The sequence below is a fragment of the Enhydra lutris genome, unplaced genomic scaffold (assembly GCF_002288905.1).
Source record: "Enhydra lutris kenyoni isolate GAN:26980312 unplaced genomic scaffold, ASM228890v2 scaffoldscaffold58, whole genome shotgun sequence".
Taxonomy (NCBI): domain Eukaryota; kingdom Metazoa; phylum Chordata; class Mammalia; order Carnivora; family Mustelidae; genus Enhydra; species Enhydra lutris.
In genome coordinates, this window is record NW_019154142.1 from 6,730,043 (window position 1) to 6,749,432 (window position 19,390).

The 19,390-nt window shown below is 43.7% G+C and overlaps 1 protein-coding gene across 1 annotated transcript in view; it reads right to left on the bottom strand.

Moving 5' to 3' along the window:
* The window catches only part of LOC111158300 (armadillo repeat containing 2), a 108,457-nt gene that overhangs the window by 68,359 nt on the left and 20,708 nt on the right, over nucleotides 1–19,390 (bottom strand). Inside the window, exon 5 of the mRNA XM_022520247.1 lies at nucleotides 12,866–13,073. Coding sequence (XP_022375955.1) covers nucleotides 12,866–13,073 — 208 coding nt within the window. The remainder of the gene's footprint in view (nucleotides 1–12,865; nucleotides 13,074–19,390) is intronic.

A 19,390-nucleotide genomic window follows, 5' to 3' on the forward strand; every position in this document is an offset into this window, starting at 1 on the left:
ACCAGCGTCAGATCTGGAGCCATGATCTCACAATTTCCAATTCACAGCTCTTTCTACTTTGTCACAGAGTGCCCTGTTTCCACTTTAAAAAATGCATTCAGTTAATATTCTTTGAAAAATGCCTTATTTTTCCAAATAATTTAAATGTGAAAAAATCGAGGGTAAATTCAGGCAGCCTCCAGATGACAAATATTTTGTGTTCCAAATAAAAGAGTAGCGGTTGGCCAATAGTAGGATTATATTGCCAGGTTGGTTTGGATTTTTGTTTTGTTTTGTTTTTAAGGTTTTATTTAATGTAGACTGTCCAGGAAGGATACAATTTTCCTTTAACTACAGCTGACACTTAAAAGTACTTACATTTAAATACCTATACACAATTCCAAAGTAAAAAACACTGAGTGCAAGTTTTACAACATATTTTTGTCATCAAATAAAAGATTTGCTACAACAAAATCATAAAGAATGTATATACATGGGGCCAGGGTCACTCACAAACACCCACATGTGTGGCTTCCACACTTGCGCCAATGCAGTAAGAGCCTGGGGAAAGGCTCAGTGCTGTGTCTTGGCCCTTGGCTTGTACTGCTGCCCAAGGATTAGCTTCTCCAAACACCATTTTTTCCCATAAACACGCCCCCCTTTTAAACACTTGATTTAACACTTCATATCATTTAGTAGAGAAAAGATCAAGCTAATCTTTCCCAAAATGTGTAATTATTTCATACTATGAAACAATTGCCTTATTTTTACACAATGTAAAAAACATAGATCTGGTACCAAGGGGTCCCTGGCCAATCAAAGAAAAAGTATGTGGATGGGATCTACTGCATCAACGCTCTCAGAGTTGAGATTCAAAAGGAACAGATCTAATCTACCCTATGAGAAGGTAAAATACCAAGTTTGACAGGGTGTGAAGCCAAGGAAGTTCTCGCACTTCTCACTCCTAGATATAATAAGAAAGTCAGAACAATAGAGGCAAGGCCTTCTTTTCATTATTGTCCTAAATAACTATTAAAACCCAGCAAGCTAGTTTTCAATTCATGGCTTTCTAAAGTCACTGGGCCACTCTCTCGGAGTCACGGATGTTGATGAGGTTGCCTCCCTATTTAACACATTTGTGTATCCCAATTATGGGAAGGGGAAAAAAAAAAAAAGGAAGAAAGGAAGAAAGACGAAGGGTCCTTCTTAGTATATACCAAAGCTCAGCAGTGCTGGGTCCTGCTGGTTCTCAAGAAGAGTGCAGGATTGGGATCATACAAAGCTATGATCTTTGTACAGTTGTTGAACTTGTAAGCTCTGAACCTAAACTACCGGGTCCTGGGCCAACATTTATCAGCTGTGTCAATTTGGGCAACTTACTTAAGCCTTTGACCTTGGTCTTCTTATGCTGACATAAGGGCAATGCCTCTCCTTAGTAGAGTGACTGGTACCTTTGAAAAAGTTCATAGTCAATATTGGTTTTTTCTTTTGTTCTGAATCAACAAGCACCTGTCTGAATAGTCCAGGGCTGGATGCTGTTGTGATAAAGAATGTACAAAGTGTTGCCCTGAAGGAGTCTAAAAGCTACTTTGAGGAGCTCAGCAACTTTTTAAAATGGAAAGTTCCAAGGAAGTCTCTAATCAAGGGCTAGATTGTGAAAGCCAGCAGGTTACAGGAACTAGAGGGATGCTGAGAAGGAAGTAATGAGTGAGAGGGAGAAACAGGCCATAGAGTAGGTCTTAAAAGAGTAAAAAGCGTGGTCCCGCAAGTGACAGCACAACCCTCAGGAGGGGAGGATCACGAGTGAAGGCAAAGAGGAATGTGAGCAGCCTGAGACTCGGGGCAGGGGATAACTGCACGGGGCCAGCAAGGTAGGAATAGGAGATTTCTGCTGGGACATGTGGGAACCGTTGCCCGCAACTCAGGGGAGGCAATGGCCCCATCAGATGGGCAATGAGGAGCTGTCATAGGTTCTAAAACAGGAGGTAATGGGCTCTGGAGTTGTGACAAGAGCATTTAGGAGACTTGGAAGCACGTAACAAGAACTAATTCTTGGGGGGTGCCAATAGGACTAGAGATAAAGGAAAAATTGAAGAGATCTTGCAAATGAACAGTTGACAGGATGAGTGGTTGATTTCAGGCAGAAGAAAGAGCAGAAGGTAGACCTGGAGGAACAGGAGAGCAGGGTTGCCATCAACAGAAATGGGAAGGTTAGGGAGTAGAACAGTTTGAGGAGTGAAGCACGGGCAATGTCTGCCATATTGAGTTTCAGATGAAAAATGGAGGATTGGCAAAGGAGATGTGGAAATCAGGGAAAGAGCGCTGTTAGAGACCCAAGTGGTACACAGGGACTGGAGTCATCAGGTTTGTGGCTGAAAAGACCAGAATCTCTGGCCCAAGCCTTGTTAGATGTTCATGTAAAGGATAAAAAAGGGGGAAAGAAGTCCAAAGGAAGAGGAGAAATAAAATATATTCTCACAGAGCCCAAGCATGCTGAGAAGGCAAGCATGATTAACAGGTCAAAGACTGTTAAGAACACTGAGGAAGAACTATCTGCCTGACCAGAGTAAGCCCCACAAGGGTGTTTGGGAAGCAGGACAGCTGAAGTCACACAACCAGAGTGAGGTGGGGAGAGAGGCATCAAGAAAAGAAAATCCCCTCTCTGCCAAAGAAGAGAACAGATGCACTTAACAGTTAATGGAAATCTGTTCTCCCGTACTTCTACCCCCAAGAACCTTCTCAGTTCTCTGTACTAATTGAAGCCACAGGAAACAAAGATTTATCCTCCTTCTTCTCAGTAATTCTCCACATACTTAAAAATGTGGTGTTCACCACTTAACGTCCTCTCCTAGGGTTTAAATCCCATGGTTTTATTAGCTACGTTATCAGCTAATTATGATCGCAGTTATTAGCTGTGTGACTTCATGCCTGTTTTTCACCTAAGCTTTGGTTTCCTCACTTACATCTGAGGGGGTGGTAAATTCTAGTAACCCGCTCTATACGGCTGTTGTGAGGATCAAACGATAAAATGTGGAATTGCTAGCAGAATTCCAGGTGCCTAGTAAGTACTCAGTAAGGGTTTATTATCATTGCCGATGTCATCACTGATGTCACCGACAAACTTCTCCTGTCCCTTCTACTCCTCCTCCTAGGATGTGGTTTCAGATCTCTTTGTCAGCCTGTTCAGTCACTCTGAGCGAGTGTCACTCTGTCTGGATCCCTTTTAAAGTCTGGAACCCAACACCGAGCTAAAGGTATGGCTGAGGAACAGTGAAGAGAGATTCTGAATAAATGCAGCCCAAGACTACGTTAGTGGTTTTGGTGGTCACATCACAACATTAGTCAATTCTTGTTTTTTCTTTCATACGCAGCTAAGGCAGATTTCCCCCAACCATAATGGACTCATTAAATTTCACAGTGTTATATTTGGCAAAGGGTTCCTGTCTATCAGACATGTCTAGATCTGGATTCAGTTATCCAATATAATTCTTCTTCCCAGCTTCCTGTTCCAAATTGTCAGAGACCATAATTAATTTTTGTGCCATGATTTTTGATGTCCAACGATAAAATAATTCCAGAAATTATTCTTTAAAGCTCTTTTCTGAACTTCTTCTTAGAGGCAGAAGAACACCATTTAATTAGTTAGGGTATCTTCATCTACAAATAACAACCAAAAAAATTCTAACAGACTTAACCAGTAAATGAAATGTATTGGCTCATATAACCTAAAAGTCGAACACTAGGGTGGATTTTAGGTATAGTGTGATCAGGGAGTTGGCTCCATCTTTCTGCAGTTCTCTCAGTTCTGCCCTTCTTTCAGTTCAGGTGGGATCACTGAAGATGGCAAGGTGGCTATGGCATTCCCAGGTCCCTGATCTATTGCCAACATGTTTCAGAGCAAAAGCAACGTCTTCTCTTCCCAATTACTTACAGGAGTCCTACATTTCACTGAATAACCAGAACCAAGCTCTCTAGCCAAGGCAATGCCATACACAGACTGAGTCACTAGTGCTCATCCACCACTCAGTCCTATAGGCAACGTCTAATTCTGGACCATATATACACCGAAGACATAAAGTATATTTCTTTTAAAACATTCAAAACTCAGATTTTGCTATTTAGACAGTTTTTCCAATTATAATGATTAAGTCAGAGGTCAGCAAACTTTTTCTTAAAAAGCCAGACAATATATGTTTTATACTTCTCAGGCCGAATGGCAAAATGGAGGCTACCATGTAGGTACTTCTGTAACCATTTAAATGTAATGACTTGGGGCACCTGGGTGGCTCAGTCGTTAAGTGTCTACCTTCAGTTCGGGTCATGATCCCAGGGTCCTGGGATTGAGCCCCGCATGGAGCTCCCTGCTCAGTAGGAAGCCTTCTTGTCCCTCTCCCACTGCCCCTGCTTGTGTTCCCTCTCCCACTGTGTCTCTCTCTGTCAAATAAATAAATAAAATCTTTAAAAAGAAATAAATGTGATGACTTAAAAACGTATAAACCGTTCTTGGCACAAGGGCTATAAAATGAAACAAGGCAGGTGGCTGGCCAGATGTGGCTCGCCGGCCTGACTTTGTTGACTCCTGCTTTAAAGCAGTAACTATAAAGACATTAAGAAGTATTTGGAATTAAGGGGGAAAAAAAGCAATAAATTTATTTCCATTTGGAAAAAAATTACATGTATGAAAATGGGAAAGGAAATCTTAAAGGTATATTTTAAATTTTAAAGCACATTTAAATTTTAAATGGGTTCATTATCGTAAGCATATGATAAAAAGAAAAATTTAGCAAATTTGAGCCAAACTTTCCCTTTCTCTAAGAAAAAGACACTTCATTTTTAGAATTAGACTCAAGTTGAATAGATTCAAGTCAGGAAGTAAATATTGAGGGCTTTGCAGCCGTACAGTCTCTAGAGCAATTCAACTCCACTGGTAGGGTGCACATAGCCACAGACGAGAGCTGAATGAACATGTCTGTGTTCCAATAAAACTTTATTCACAAAAACACGTACTAGGCTGGATTTGGCCTGTGGGTTTTAGGCTGCTTACCCCTCCCCCGCCTTCATCGTCTCTTAAGATCCTTTGCCTGCGATTAGAGAAGGCCACACCAAGGAATGGTGCTGGGGTGGGGGGAAGGGGAGGTCCCTTCATGGTGTCTTTGTGGCCTAAAGCACCAGATACATAGTTTCTAGACATATTAGCATTAAGAACATCGGCATTCTGTCTTAATAACAAGTGTTAAAAAATAGAATTCTACTTAAACAGTTGCATATAAGCCCAGTGAAATGAAAGAATATGACTTCAAAATAAGGTTCATAACATCAAAATTTTAAGTCCTCCAAGGTATCTATAGCATTGGGTTGCGGCCCATGATTTAAAAATAACATAGTTAAAAATTACACCTATAACCTTAGTATCTTTTTCAGTCGTCGCGAGGTGGTTATTCTTCAACTCTACTTGTAGAGACCTGATTCGACATGGCTTTGTAGCTAACCATGTTAGCTTCACTTAGTTAAGCTCCAGTTCCCTTGACTTCCAGTACAAGCCCACGGGTTCATGCTTCCCTTAACCTTCACAGCCCCACAGCCTCAAGGCACTTGGTGTGAAAAGCCCCGGAACTTCCCACTGCGGCAGCCTTCCTCATGGGGAGAGGGGCTGAGACTGCCCTCTTCCCCAACGCGTTAGTGTGAACACGGGCCCCGCACCTCTGCTTTCCTCCCTATGGTCCCGATGGGGCGCTGACACACACACCATCTTCCACCAGAACAGCGGCAAACTCTGCTTTCCAACCTGCTCCTCTAGCCTGGGCTCTCCCCTCCCCCGGCCCTTCACTCGGCTACCAGACTCAGTCTCCCCCTGGAAACTTCCCAGTGGCTCCCTGCAGCCTCCAGCCTCAGGACCCAGGCTCTGGCCTCAGCAGCCCATCTGCCTTTCTGCCAAACTGCCGCCACCAAGTCAGATCAGACCCCCCTCGACCTCTGCAGCTCCTTCAGCAAGGAACACCCTGTCCCACCCCTGCTGAAAATCGCCTCTGGAGACATCGCAAACCCACAGACCTCAGGAAACCTCCCCTGATCTTCAGGTCAGAATGAGGTGCTCTCCCACCAAAACTCATTCGCCAGCTTCAGAGTTAATCACGGAACAATGCTTTCCAAACTTTCCTGTGCATTCAAATCACCTGGCTGTCTTATAAAAATGCAGATTCGGATCTCCTAGGTCCGGGATGGGGCCTGAGATTCTGCATTTGTAGCAAGCTCCCAGGTGATGGGTGTCGCAGCAGTTCTAGAGGCCACCACGCCTAAGCAGCAAGCCGGCTGGGAGGCGGCTGCGGTGGAAGCGCCTCCTGGGCGGGATCCATTTCTCTGTCTCCCACTCCCTGAGCCCTCGTAAGGCTCTGCATGCTTCCCAAGAAATGCTTGTTAAATGGAAACGGTCGAACAAGGTGGGATTCTGCAAAACCATTCCGGCCGGTGCTTCTCTTTTCTGAACGGAAAACGGTTTCTCAGCCACATTACCCTTAATTGCTTCAAATAATAATGACTTCATTATTTTTGAAAAAATGATGTATTTATTAATTTTTAAGGCCAGACAATATAAGAAAGTACAAAGAAGATATTAAAAAAAAAAATCCAGGATCCCATCACCCAGAAATAAATACTAGTATATGGTAAACATCATTCCAGACATATTTTGCACACATTCAGATGAAAAGAGAAAAGACAGAACAGAAGAGTGATTTGGAGGGAGGGCAGGTAAAGGATACATATAAACAGAATCATACCATACATGTCACTGTAATTTTAAAGTATTAAGTATAAATTTTACTTGAATTTGACAGAGAAACAGAAATTGAGATGAAACTGAAGGAATTGCAGAACTTCAGATGAATGGGTCTTCCCAAGAGATATTAGTTTCTAAAAGATCTCTCTGAAGTTAAGAAAAAAAAATAATGAAAAACATTAGAATGCTGAAATATTCTTTTTCAAATTTATATTTCAATTTCAGACTGTAGCTACCGACAAATCTATTCCCTCTTATCAAGTGAACTAATTGCACTGCCTCCCAAGTACCAGTCCAGGTTATTTATATTACTATTACATCATTAAGGTTTCTGTTCCATAACCATCATTTTCCGAGTTTTAGTTTACTATGAAAATAAGGTCGATACTCACCATGAATGCCTTCTCATTTCTGAATTTTGACACATCATTTTGATGGCAAAGAGTTTTCTAGGGTCACCTGGATGGTGGTACAGTCAGTTAAGCATCTGACTCTTGGTTTTGGCTCAGGTCATGGTCTCAGGGTCAAGAGATGAGCTTCTGGTGGGCTCTACTCTCAGCACAGAGTCTCCCTCTCTGCTCCTCCCCCTCCTCTCTTTCTCTTTCTCTCAAATACATACATACATACATACAATCTTTTTTTTTTTTAATTTTTTCTAGAAAGTGCATGTATGATATAGCTCCCAAGTTCATTCACATTTGGAAACGTCTATCTGTTGACTTTTTACTGAGGAACACCTTGGCTGGCAATACAATTTTGGGTTACTCTTCTTATACTTAGGACTTCATAGACCTTACTCCACTGTCTTCTGGCACCGAGAAGTGCTCTAATAAAGCCAGAGGCAGCCTGCCTTTTTCTCCTTTTATGTGACTTGCTTATTCAGCCTGGTTGGCCATAGGATACCTTCTTCCATGAATCCACTCAATCAACAGTTACTAATTGAGGGTGTACCGTCCTGGGTAGTGTTCTCGTGCTGAATATGGTTGTGAGTACTTGGTGTGGAGTACTCCGTGTAAAATTTTGTTGATGTGTCCCCTGAGCTTCAGATTCAAACTGCTATATCAGAAACTTGTCTCTTCCATTGTCAGTTTGTTCTTGTGAATATCAAATGAGTTAACACATGTAAATCGCTTGGAAGAGTGCGTGGCAGGTAGTTGTTGAAAGTAAGCTAGTACTAGGAAGGGCTGGAGGGAGAGGAGGAAGACTACAAGACTACAAGTGCCACAATGCCTCCTGTATCTATCCCAGTTGCTTTAATCATGTTCACATCTCCGCATTCATTTCTTTTTTGTAGGATTGCTTCCAGCCTGTACACCATGTCTCACTGCATTTTCAACTGTTTTTATTCTCACTTTATTTCTAATATGACTTTCCTCTCCATGTTTATACATTTTTCTTTCACTTCTTGAGAATTGCAAACATATTTTTCATCTCTTTAGGGGGCTTAGAATCTCGAATTTGAATTCTTATAACCCAAAGAAGAGCTCCTTTTTCTTTTCTTAAAAAAATTTTTTGACACTATGGAAAATTGTTTTAATTCTTGTTTTAGAGGGCAATTCCTTTTGTGATCCATTTTCTTCATCTATCTTTTGTTATGTGTTTTATATATCTGTGCTTGAGTTCTATGTTAACTCTTGTCCTATTTATTTATCTTTAAAACCGAGCCATTTATTTGCTGAAGAATAAATAGGAGCCACAAAGGGGGAGAATCAGGTGTTCTATAGCTTCAACTTGAGTCAGCTTCCTTGAACATCCATTCACCAAGTCTGTCATTTTTCTTGACCTGAAGCATGTGGCCGCTGGGTCTGTGTGTGGCGTATTACTGTGACTCACAGGAAAACCCTGTTCCGTGATAGGATCCTAGAGTTCTAACCTAGCAAACTCCCTCCCCTGCCAACACACGCACGCAGGCACACACACGGGCACCAGCTGGCCTCCAGGAAATGGGGAGATCATCACTCTCGGCTCCATCCCCCTGCCCTTTCACCATCTGGATCCTGAATGAGGTCTTTACAGGGGCATCTCCACATTTCCCATGGCTGACCCACACCCTCAAGTCTCTTTTCTTGAATTAAAGACTACCGGCTATCCACCTGTCTGAACTGAGAGACTCACTCTTAGTGAAATCTGTCTCTTGCTCTAGATCTAGTCCTCTAGATCTGAGGAGGTCAGTGTCTGCTCTCAAATGACCCCTTGTTTTCATCTATACTTTGTAGAGTCCGGCAGGTTAACAAGACACCTGCCTGCACTATTTCAAGTGACAAAAACCTAATCTGAAATACTACATGCTGTACCTGTCAAAATAAGGAAAGGAAGGAAAGAAGAGGGAGAAAGAAAGAAAAAAAGAACAAGGAACATACTGGTTCACAAAACAGAGCAGTCTGTGATGTGGATATAGTGGCCTCAGGTACGGCTGGATCTAGGAGTATCTATGGATCATCCTTGAACTTGGTCACTATCTTCATTTCTTTAGCTCTGCTTATACAGCACGTTCCCCCTTCAAAGTCACCCTCCAAAGGCAATGAAATGGCCACTGTTGGCTCTAAGACCACATCATCTTTACAGCTTATGAACTTGAAAGAGCACTTTCCTCAAAGGCTTTGGCAAAAGGCCCAGAGAGGAATTCAGCTGGCCTGTTTTAGATCATGTGCCCACCTCTGAACCAACTGCTGTGGTTGGTGGATTGGAGAACTCGGAAGGCCAGTCTGGGGCCACATAATTACCCCGGGCCCCCAGGGAAGGTGGGCAGGGAAGATAAGATCAGCCCTTCTCTAAACCTGGAGTGAGCATGATGCAAGACAGCTTGCTCTCCAAAGGCAAGAATGCCAGGTAGACAAAAAAAAATCAAGCCCACACTGCAGTATAAAGTTTGCTCCATGTTTTGTCATTTTGGGATGGAACAAGTTTTCTGCTTCATTGATGGCATTTATTTTTGTGTTTTTCATTCTTTGCTGCTTGTGTTCATTTTCTGCAGAATGCCTTTGCTTTATCACCTTTAATCAGAAGCCCTCTTTCCTCCTTTTTGATTCCAAAAATACTGTTGGCCCTTGACAGTTTACGGATAAAGCTTTCAGGCCTTATTAATCATCCCACAACCCTTGGTAAAGGCTGGGGGGAGATGGGAGTGAAGGCGCCCAGTTATTTCCATTTTACAGATTTGAAAACTGAGCCCCTGAAAGTGGTAAGAGACTTGCCAAAGAGCATACAGATAAGTCAAGTGGCTGAGAGTGAACCAAGCCTAAATCCAAGGATCGTGGTTTCCAGCAAAGAGTTCTTGGACTATCACTTCTCGGCCTTTTGGCTAAGATCAAGTGAAGAGTTCTTGGGCTTTTCTCCTGAAGATCACATTTCCAAACCACAATAGTTCGAACCATTTTTACATTGAAAGCCTTAGAAGGTTTTTAAGCAGGAATACCAAGGTGTTCATCAGATTGAACCACTGGATGGATGAATGGCTAGGTGGATAGACATATATACACATTCATATTCTAATGGAAGCTTTATTATTTTCAGTCCACATGGCAACACAAAGTAAGAGAAAATGGAGTGTCCCTAAGGGGCAAACCTGCCAAAGCTTAGATGGGCCCTTAACCGGATGCAGAGAGAGTGTTGGAGTTGCAAGACTGTTTGAAGATGACAGCTGGGTAAGTTCTTCAGAGTATATTCTCCTTGGGAAAGTTACATAGTCCTCCAAGATCTCTTTTATGATGCTAGCTTGCTTAGCAAATCCTTTTTCCATCACGACCAGCATAAAGTGAAACTCCAGTCCATCCCAGGTCTGAGCTATCCATACTCTAAATTAAGGGGGTACAAATCAAAGCTATTTCGCCCTAATAGACCGCTCCCTTCTCTATCCAGCCCTGAAGCAGGCAGCGTGAAGGTGGTCACTTCCTCCACATTAAGCAAGTGGGTAAGGACCCTGCACGAGGGGGGCGGGGCGCTCGTCCCACTTCCTCTTTCCCCTTTCCAAGACCCGCTTGTGCTCCTCCTCCAGCCACTGTCCTCTCAAGCCTCCTCCTTTTCTAGTTCTTGCATTCCCTCCCTCGCCCCCCCTCCCTCTGCCAGCGGGGCTCACTGACAAGAGTCGTCATTTACCACATTAGGGCTTAAAGACGGAAAAATGTTAATTGAGTAAGGCTTTGGCATCAAAACTGGGACTACTCCATTGCATAGCAAAGATCATTTCTTGGAATTCTTCACTTAAATGTTTACGAGAAACAATTATCAAGTGTCCCAGATTGATTCACAAATGTAATTAATGACAGAATTGCTAATAGTTTCCATTTTCTGGTTTGTTTTAATCCTACTGTATAAACCGTTTTTTTGGCACCCCGTCAACCAAACCCCATCCGTGATTCAAGGAGGTAAAGATTCATAAAGCAGACATATAATTGGAAGTTAAACTCGCCAGGGTGCATTGCAAACTCGACTCAGACACAGTCATTACACGACACAAAAGCCATCCTCACCGAACAGAAGGAAAACAATTAGGGCCGCGGATGCCTCATAATTTTGGACAGTCAGGAAGAAGGGCTTCCAGTCCCTAATTGATTTCTCCTTTGCTGTTGGTGGGATAAAATATGCAACTGAAAATGCCCTCCCCAATCCCAACAGAGGAAGACAGAATGAACTCTTGCTTGCCAGATTATTCTGCAACATCTGAAGGTTTGCAAGAAAAAAATAAAATAAAACAAAATAAAACGGCTCTTGTCTGGTTTTTCCTAGTCAACTTTAATTACTGTAAGGATGGGTGCAGCAAGATAAATGTTTCCTTTTCCCTTCAGTGCTGAAGAAACACAAGCTCTCCCGTGGTCTTTTATGCTTAAGCTCTGAGGCCTGCAGCCCATTCTCAGTCACCAACTGGAAAAGATCGGTTGCAATGGCCAGTCTGATGTTTTGTGCTCAGCTCCCAAAGTCCCAATTTGAAGTCATTCTCTTCCACTTAAGGAGTTATTTCATTTTTCCTTTAATTTAAAAAATGTTCTGAATGTAAAGCAACATGACCAGGACAACTAGGTTGCCTGATATGAATTCCATGTGTGTGACACTCTTCAGGCTGCGCCTGCAGCAAGCTCAGTTCAGCCAAGCAGCCGGTTCCGGGAAAAGTTTTAAGCACGCGGCGTGTGTACGAGCCAAAGTCAGACCCAAAATCTAAAGTGAGGGCAACAAGTCCTCGGTCTTAAAATGGCTCATGGAATTTAATCTTGTTAAGCAAAGCTGAACCGGGCAGTTGTCCACAATGACCCAATGGAAAGTCCTAGAAAAATAACTTTAACTGAATGACCCGGGCCAGTCCAAGACCTTCTGCATATCTTAGCATCGTTATTGGCCTGGGGCTAGAGAACAGAGGCTGCTCTCTCCACTCCCATCCTCCACCCCAGTTCCCCTTCATTCGAGAGACTTCTTTAGGAAAACACCAGGGATGTGGGAGGGGGGACGGGAGAATTCATACAGTTCGTACAGTGAACATTTCTCCACATATCTTACTATGGTAAGAAAATTGTTCCTCGATTTTCTAAGGGAAACCCCAGAAAGCCCTGTCTAGGAACATAGTATGAAATAAAGTAATTCCCAATAATTAATTTTATGAGGGATTAGGAGAGGGATATCACAGACAAGAGAAATGTACGGGATTCTCCTGTTTTAACTATTTACCTGTTTGCAAAATAAGTATTTGAATCCAAGTTTCTACATGGGAATAAGAAAAGTGTCTACTCTTTGGTGGAATTAACAACATGAACTAATCCAAGGGAGGGAACGTGAGATTCCAGGCCAGCCAGGAATCCCAAATAACCCACAAACAGAACAATCACTCATCACTCGAGGGCTGGCCGAACAGCCTAACTAAAGCAAAGAATTCTGACAGGCCTATCAACGCAGCGTTTGGCAGGTATGAATAAATGTTTTCCTGAGGAATAAATAGGGAATGATGTAAAACCAACTCCATTTAGCCATGAGAAAAAAAATCTTTCCTATTCGTGCGTCATTAACTTAAAAATGTGTTTGTATAAGAGGGAAAATGCAAATCAATCATCTACATAAGATTAGGAAACAAACTAGTATATGACACAGTTTATCCTAAACAGAAAACTAAATCAAAAGAATACTGACCCTCCACTTCTGAGATGGGATGGCAAGGTGGTTGTCCCTTTGAACATTTCTTGCTTCTCGATTTCACTGAAGCCTCCGTCATAAGTTAGCTGAAGTGGGTGACTCTGTAAGCAGCCAACAGCTCTTGATTCTGTTAAATAAATCCCATTTATTTTCACCATAGGGTCCCCCATCACAACTGTTTCCTCGGGTGCCACCGTCGTCTTTGCTGTAAAATCAAGGAGATGTTTGGTCTAAGTATTTCTGATTTTCGGAATCATTCTTTCAATATTTTTTTCAATCTAAGAGTTTATATAATTTAAAATTTTTTCTATTACTTATAATCTAGTCTGGAATTGTGTTGCCAAAATCTACAAGACCTTCCCACTACTTCAGGCTTGGAAGCGTCGATTCATTAAAATGAATGGGATCTTCTCTCTGCTCTCTCAGAGTCTACCAGAGGACACGAACTTGAATGGAGGTTTATGACTAACCCAGTCCACAGAAATACTTCTGCTTCCCAGAACAATGACTCCTTTTCCTGAATTTGATCATGTTAACAACGTTTCATTCGAAAAATACTGAGTGCTACGGCATCTGGTGACTCAGTCGGTTAAGTGTCTGACGCTTGCTTTTGGCTCAGGTCATGGGTCATGGGCTCAAGCCCCGCATCGGGGGTTCCATGCTGGGTGTAGAGCCTGCTTGGGATTATCTCTCTCTCCCTCCGTCCATCTCTCTAAAATAAATAAATAAAATCTTTTAAAAAAAAAAAACTGAGTAACTAGACACTGGTCTAGACACTTGGGAGGTATCAGTGATGAAACAAAGATCCCTGACTTTGTAGGCTTACATCCTAATAGGCATAAACAGATAGTAAATAATATACCATAATAAATGAGGTCCAAGATATAATATAATAAGTACTATGGAAATAAAGCAAAAGTAGAAAAATGGAGAAAATTAAAGAGGGTTGGGGATGGGGGTAGACAGCAGTTTTGAAGAGGGTGGACATGGTAAGCAATGGAGGCGAGGCATCTAGCCACTGGTGGACAAGGGACAGAATTCCCTGCAGAGGGTAGGGCACTCTTAAGGCAGGGGTGCGCTTGGCATGCTCAAGACACAACAGGAGCAGAGTATGTGAGGGAGAAGAGGAAGAGAGCTGATCAGAGGGACAGCACCCAGATCGGGGAGGACCTAGACACCACTGCCAGGTGGTAGGAAGAGGAAGGCATTGGCTTCTAAGGCTTTCTAAAGAGGGTTAAGATGATAAGAGTTGCAAACAGAAGTCCAGTCTCTAAACTAAACATCTATTGTGTGTATGACTGCAGATTCTTAGACCTATGATACAACACTCTTTCTTTATCAGCCAGTGGCCATTAGGAATAGCTCATTTGTGATGCTGCTAGCACACTTGAGTTTCTGATAAAATGTTTTTTTCAGGGGCGCCCAGGTGGCACAGTCAGTTATGCATCTGCCTTCAGCTCAGGTCATGATCCTGGGGTCCTGGGATGGAGACCCACACCGGGCTCCCCGCTCAGCAGAGCGCCTGCTTCTCTTTCTGCCTGTCCCTCCCTCTGCTTGTTCTCTCTCTTTCTCTCAAATGAATAAATAAAATCTTTTTAAAAAAATTTTTTTTCAAAGGGGAATGTAGGGATGAGGTTCATATAGAAAATACTGCTTTGCAAGCTTCTCCAGAGCAACTCAAAGTTTCCTTTTTTGCACTTGAACAAACCAATAAAAATCAAAACCACTTAGTCCACTCCGACTAAGCTCCCTGCTTTCAAAACAATGAGTTTTAAAGCTGAAAGGAACCTTTGAGATCGGCTAGTCTAAACTTAATTTTTCAGATGAGAAAACTGAAAACCTGAGTGTTATGTGACCAGTCTAAGCTCACAGAGCAAGTTCAGGGCGGGCCGGGACTGTACAGCTTGAAGAGCGTGGGCTTTGCTTTCCATCAGATTTAGGGCCAAGTTCTGGCTGAGTGTAGCAGGCAGGTCCCTCAACTTTTCTCTCACCTTCCTCAGTGGTTCCCACCTCTTAGGGATGTGCTAAGAATGAAATGATATGGCCTAGTAAAGTGATTTATTACAAACATAGAAGCTATTGTCAGTATTACTAAGGAAACCCAAGAATCCCAACTTCTGGTCCAGGACTCCCTCCGTGGCACCACGCTGCCTTAAATACCTTCACTATTGAATTACAAAGCCCAGATTTTGTCTTAAGTAATGCGGTTTTAGTCTATTCCTACATTTTAGCATTGGTTTCCTTTATTCATTTACTCCATGAGTAGTTATTAGGTACTCGCTGCCCTGTGTTGGGTGCTGTTCTGGGGGCTAGAGGTCTAACGGTCGGGGGAGAAGCAGGGAGTCCCAGCCATGCAGAGATGCTGCTGTAGGGGATAAGTGTACCCATACTCAGGGGTGGAGTTGCTGCAGCCCCTCTGACTTCACAGTCTACTGGAGGGAGCTTGTCCGTTATTACCGCAGTGAGGAGCTGCCCTGGGCTCCCTCTGACTCCCCCGACGGAGGTCCACAATAAAACTGAGCATGAGTAACAATGCCCTTTGTGATCCTGGTAAACGTCTGTAGCACGCTGTACTAATTTTGTAATGGATCATGGGTTAAACTTCAAAAGTCTACAACAAGCAGTGTTACCACTCGGAAACAGTTCCATTTCACAGATACTGCTTTGGCACCGACCATATACCAGTCCCCGTTTTAGGTTCTCAGGCTACCAATAAAAGAAATCCTCTTTTCCTATTGAAGTTGCTGAGTCTAATAGGGGAGACAGAGGCAGATGTGTTAAAGAGAGAAATGTCGTACAGTGTGGCCCAGGGCCAGGTAAGGGCAGTAGAGAGAACAAGAGAGTCCCGAAGGGTTGGGAACTGGTCAGGAAAGGATTCATAGAGGAGGCAGAGCCTGAGAAGTATTCTGAAGGATTAACAGGAGGCCAAAATGAGTTCTGAGAAAAAGGAACAAAAGTCTGGAGTCAGAGCTAGCTTTGTGTGTATACAAGCTGTACAGTCAAGCTGGGTCCCTTACTTAGAAGGGCCCTGCATTTGGTTGAATGCTTTGCTGTCGCCATCTTGGAATTCTCAATAATTTTGAACAAAGGGCTCCGCATTCTCATTTTGCACTGGGTCCAGCAAATGATAGAGCAGATTTTGCAAGAGGCTTGAAGTAGCAGGATAGGTATGGGGAAATGCAAGGAGGTCCATACTGCTGGTGCACAGGCTGTGGGCGGGAGGCAAAAGAGAGTCAAGAGAAGGGCCTGGAATGTTAGTCTGGGGCCAGATCGTCAGAGAGCTGTGCATGCTGAGGAGTAGGGACTTCATCTCCTCCGCCAGGAGTCAGCAAACCATCCACCGAATCTAACCTGTCCCTTGTTTTTGTATAGCCTGCGAGCTAAGAATGGTTTTTATATATTTCAATGTTTGGGAAGAACTCAAAGGAGAACACTATTCTAAAACATGTGAAACTGAGAAGAACTTCAAGTTTTGGGGCCTATCAATCGGTCTATCTTGCTTTCCCACTACAACAGAGTTGTAGGACAGTTGAATAGGTTGAACAAAGACTATATGGCCCATTTGGTCTAAAATATTTACTCTCTGGCTCTTTACAGAAAAAGTTTGCCAGCTCTTCTGCTAGGTCAGTATTTCCCAAACTGCATTCTTCAAAACACAGATTCCCCAGTCAAGTACATTTGTAAAATGCTAGGTTTGAAGGGTATCATGGCTCTTTCCACAGTTTGGTGACTATGGCCATTGCTGCTATGAACATTGGGGTACAGATGGCCCTTCTTTTCACTCCATCTGTATCTTGGGGGTAAATACCCAGTAGTGCAATTGCAGAGTCATAGGGAAGCTCTATTTTTAACTTTTTGAGGAATCTCCCACTGTTTTCCAAAGTGGCTGCACCAACTTGCATTCCCACCAACAGTGTAAGAGGGTTCCCCTTTCTCCACATCCTCTCCAACACTTGTTGTTTACTGTCTTGTTCATTTGGCCATTCTAACAGGTGTAAGGTGGTATCTCAATGTGGTTTTGATTTGAATCTCCCTGATGGCTAATGATGGTGAACATTTTTTCATGTGTCTGTTAGCCATTTGTATGTCTTATTTGGAGAAGTGTCTTTTCATGTCTTCTGCCCATTTTTTGATGTGATTATCTATTTTTTGTGTGTTGAGTTTGAGGAGTTCTTTATAGATCTTGGGATATCAGCCTTTTGTCTGTAGTGTCATTTGCGAATATCTTCTCCCATTCCATGGGTTGCCTCTTTGTTTTGTTGACTATTTCTTTTGCTGTGCAGAAGCTTTTGATCTTCATGAAGTCCCAAAAGTTCATTTTTGCTTTTGTTTCCATTGCCTTTGGAGACATGTCTTGAAAGAAGTTGCTGTGGCCGATGTCGAAGAGGTTACTGCTTATGTTCTCCTCTAGGATTTTGACAGATTCCTCCCTCACGTTGAGGTCTTTTATCCATTTCCAGTTTCTCTTTGTGTATGGTGTAAGAGAATGGTCGAGTTTCATTCTTCTATACATAGCTGTCCAATTTTTCCAGCAACGTTTCTTAAAAAGACTGTCTTTTTTCCTGGATGAAGAAGATATGGTCCATATATACAATGGAATGGTATGCCTCCATCAGAAAGGATGAATACCAACTTTTGTATCAAGATGGACAGGACTGGAGGAGATTATGCGGAGTGAAATAAATCAAGCAGAGAGAGTCAATTATCATATGGTTTCACTTACTTGTGGAGCATAAGGAATAACACAGAGGACAATGGGGGAAGGAAAGGAAAAGTGAATTGGAGGAAATCGGAGGGGGAGACGAACCAAGAGAGACTGTGGACTCTAAGAAACAAATGAGGGTTTTCAAGGGGAGGGGAGTGGGGGGTTGGGTGAGCCTGGTGGCAGGTATTAAGGAGGGCACATATTGCGTGGAGCACTGGGTATGCTGCATAAACAATGAATCTTGGAACACTGAAAAAATAAAATTAAATTAAAAAAAATACTGACCACATTGCCCACCATTGCATACCCTTAGCCACTGCATAGTAAATATTTACATGGAAATAAGTAAATGAATAAATGAATAACTAAAATGCTGGGTTGAATTAAGATGAAATGGGCATCTTTACTGACCCTCAGCTAGGCCCATGTGCACTGGGGCTCTCCACGAGACGGAGGAAGCAGGCAGACCCATCTGAGCACTGGACCCCTCGTCCAAGGGAAAGCTGGGACTCAGTTCAGCAAACACTCCTTCAGACACAGGGAGCCCTCCAAAGGGTTTTCAGCAAGAGGATGATGCAATCTGATTTTTTATTTTCCTCCTGCCCCCTTGGCCCATATGGCGCACAATAATCGTTTTTCACGGTCCACTGGGATGAAGGGATGCGGTTGCTGCTCACAGCCATGTGCGGTTGGCAGCTTGGTTTCTCCAGGCTCTTCTGGCTGCTCCAAGGGAGCACGGTCCTCAGTGAGGGAGGGCGGAGCCAGACAGGGACGCCAGGAGACCAGGCATGGCGAGGGGGGCTGACAGCAGTGCGGCAATGGTGGCAAAGGAACGTGCAGAGCCAGGAGACGCTTCGGAAGCCCATTTAGGGAGCCTGTCGAGGGCTTGGCGAAGGCCAAGAGGACAGGGATGGTGAGACGGCGGAGACTGCCCTGTGGCCTCTGTCCAGCTCGAGCAACTGGGCGGTGTAAGTCACACTGCCACCTCCAGCCAACAGGCCCATCGGAACACACAGCCATTGCACTGCAGGTCCTACGAAGACGGCCACACATGTCCCTTCCCCTTTCATTTTCTTCAGTCAGAAATTCCCAACCTGCCACCACACCCCTCGCCCTGCCTGTGCCAGAGTCAGCTACAAATGACTTCATGCCAAAGGCAGGCACACACCCTCCGTCTCCCCGCTCAGCTGCCTTGAGAGCCTCAGTCCCCCACCGAAAGGCACCTTTGCTAGACAACAGAGACTCCGATACCAAGTCCAGGAGGCTCCTGCACGAATGACAATGGTGCCGAGGCTGGAGTCTTAGAGTATATATATATATATTTTTTTTTTTTTAAGATTTTATTTATTTATTTGACAGACAGAGATTACAAGTAGGCAGAGAGGCAGGCAGAGAGAGAGGGGGAAGCAGGCTCCCCGCTGAGCAGAGAGCCCGAGGCAGGGCTCGATCCCAGGACCCTGAGATCATGACCTAAGCCGAAGGCAGAAGCTTAACCCACTGAGCCACCCAGGCGCCCCGAGTATATTGTTTTAATGGGGCAATGTGTGCTTTTAAAATGATGATGACTTTTTACTCTCATTGTCACGTGAGTGCTGACCCTGACTTCGACCTGGACCTCGGGGATGAGGAGCCCTGGGCACCTGGGAACAGGGCAACAAGAATGGCAACAAAGACATGTTTCTGGCCCTTCGGGGAGCACGAGGACGGTCTCAGTGCTGGGAAATGGCAGCCACAGTGGGTGTGCAGACAACAGCCAGGGAGCGGGGGCACAGAAGGGAAGGCGCAAAGCCCCGAGGGAAGCAGAGACAGTGAGGATG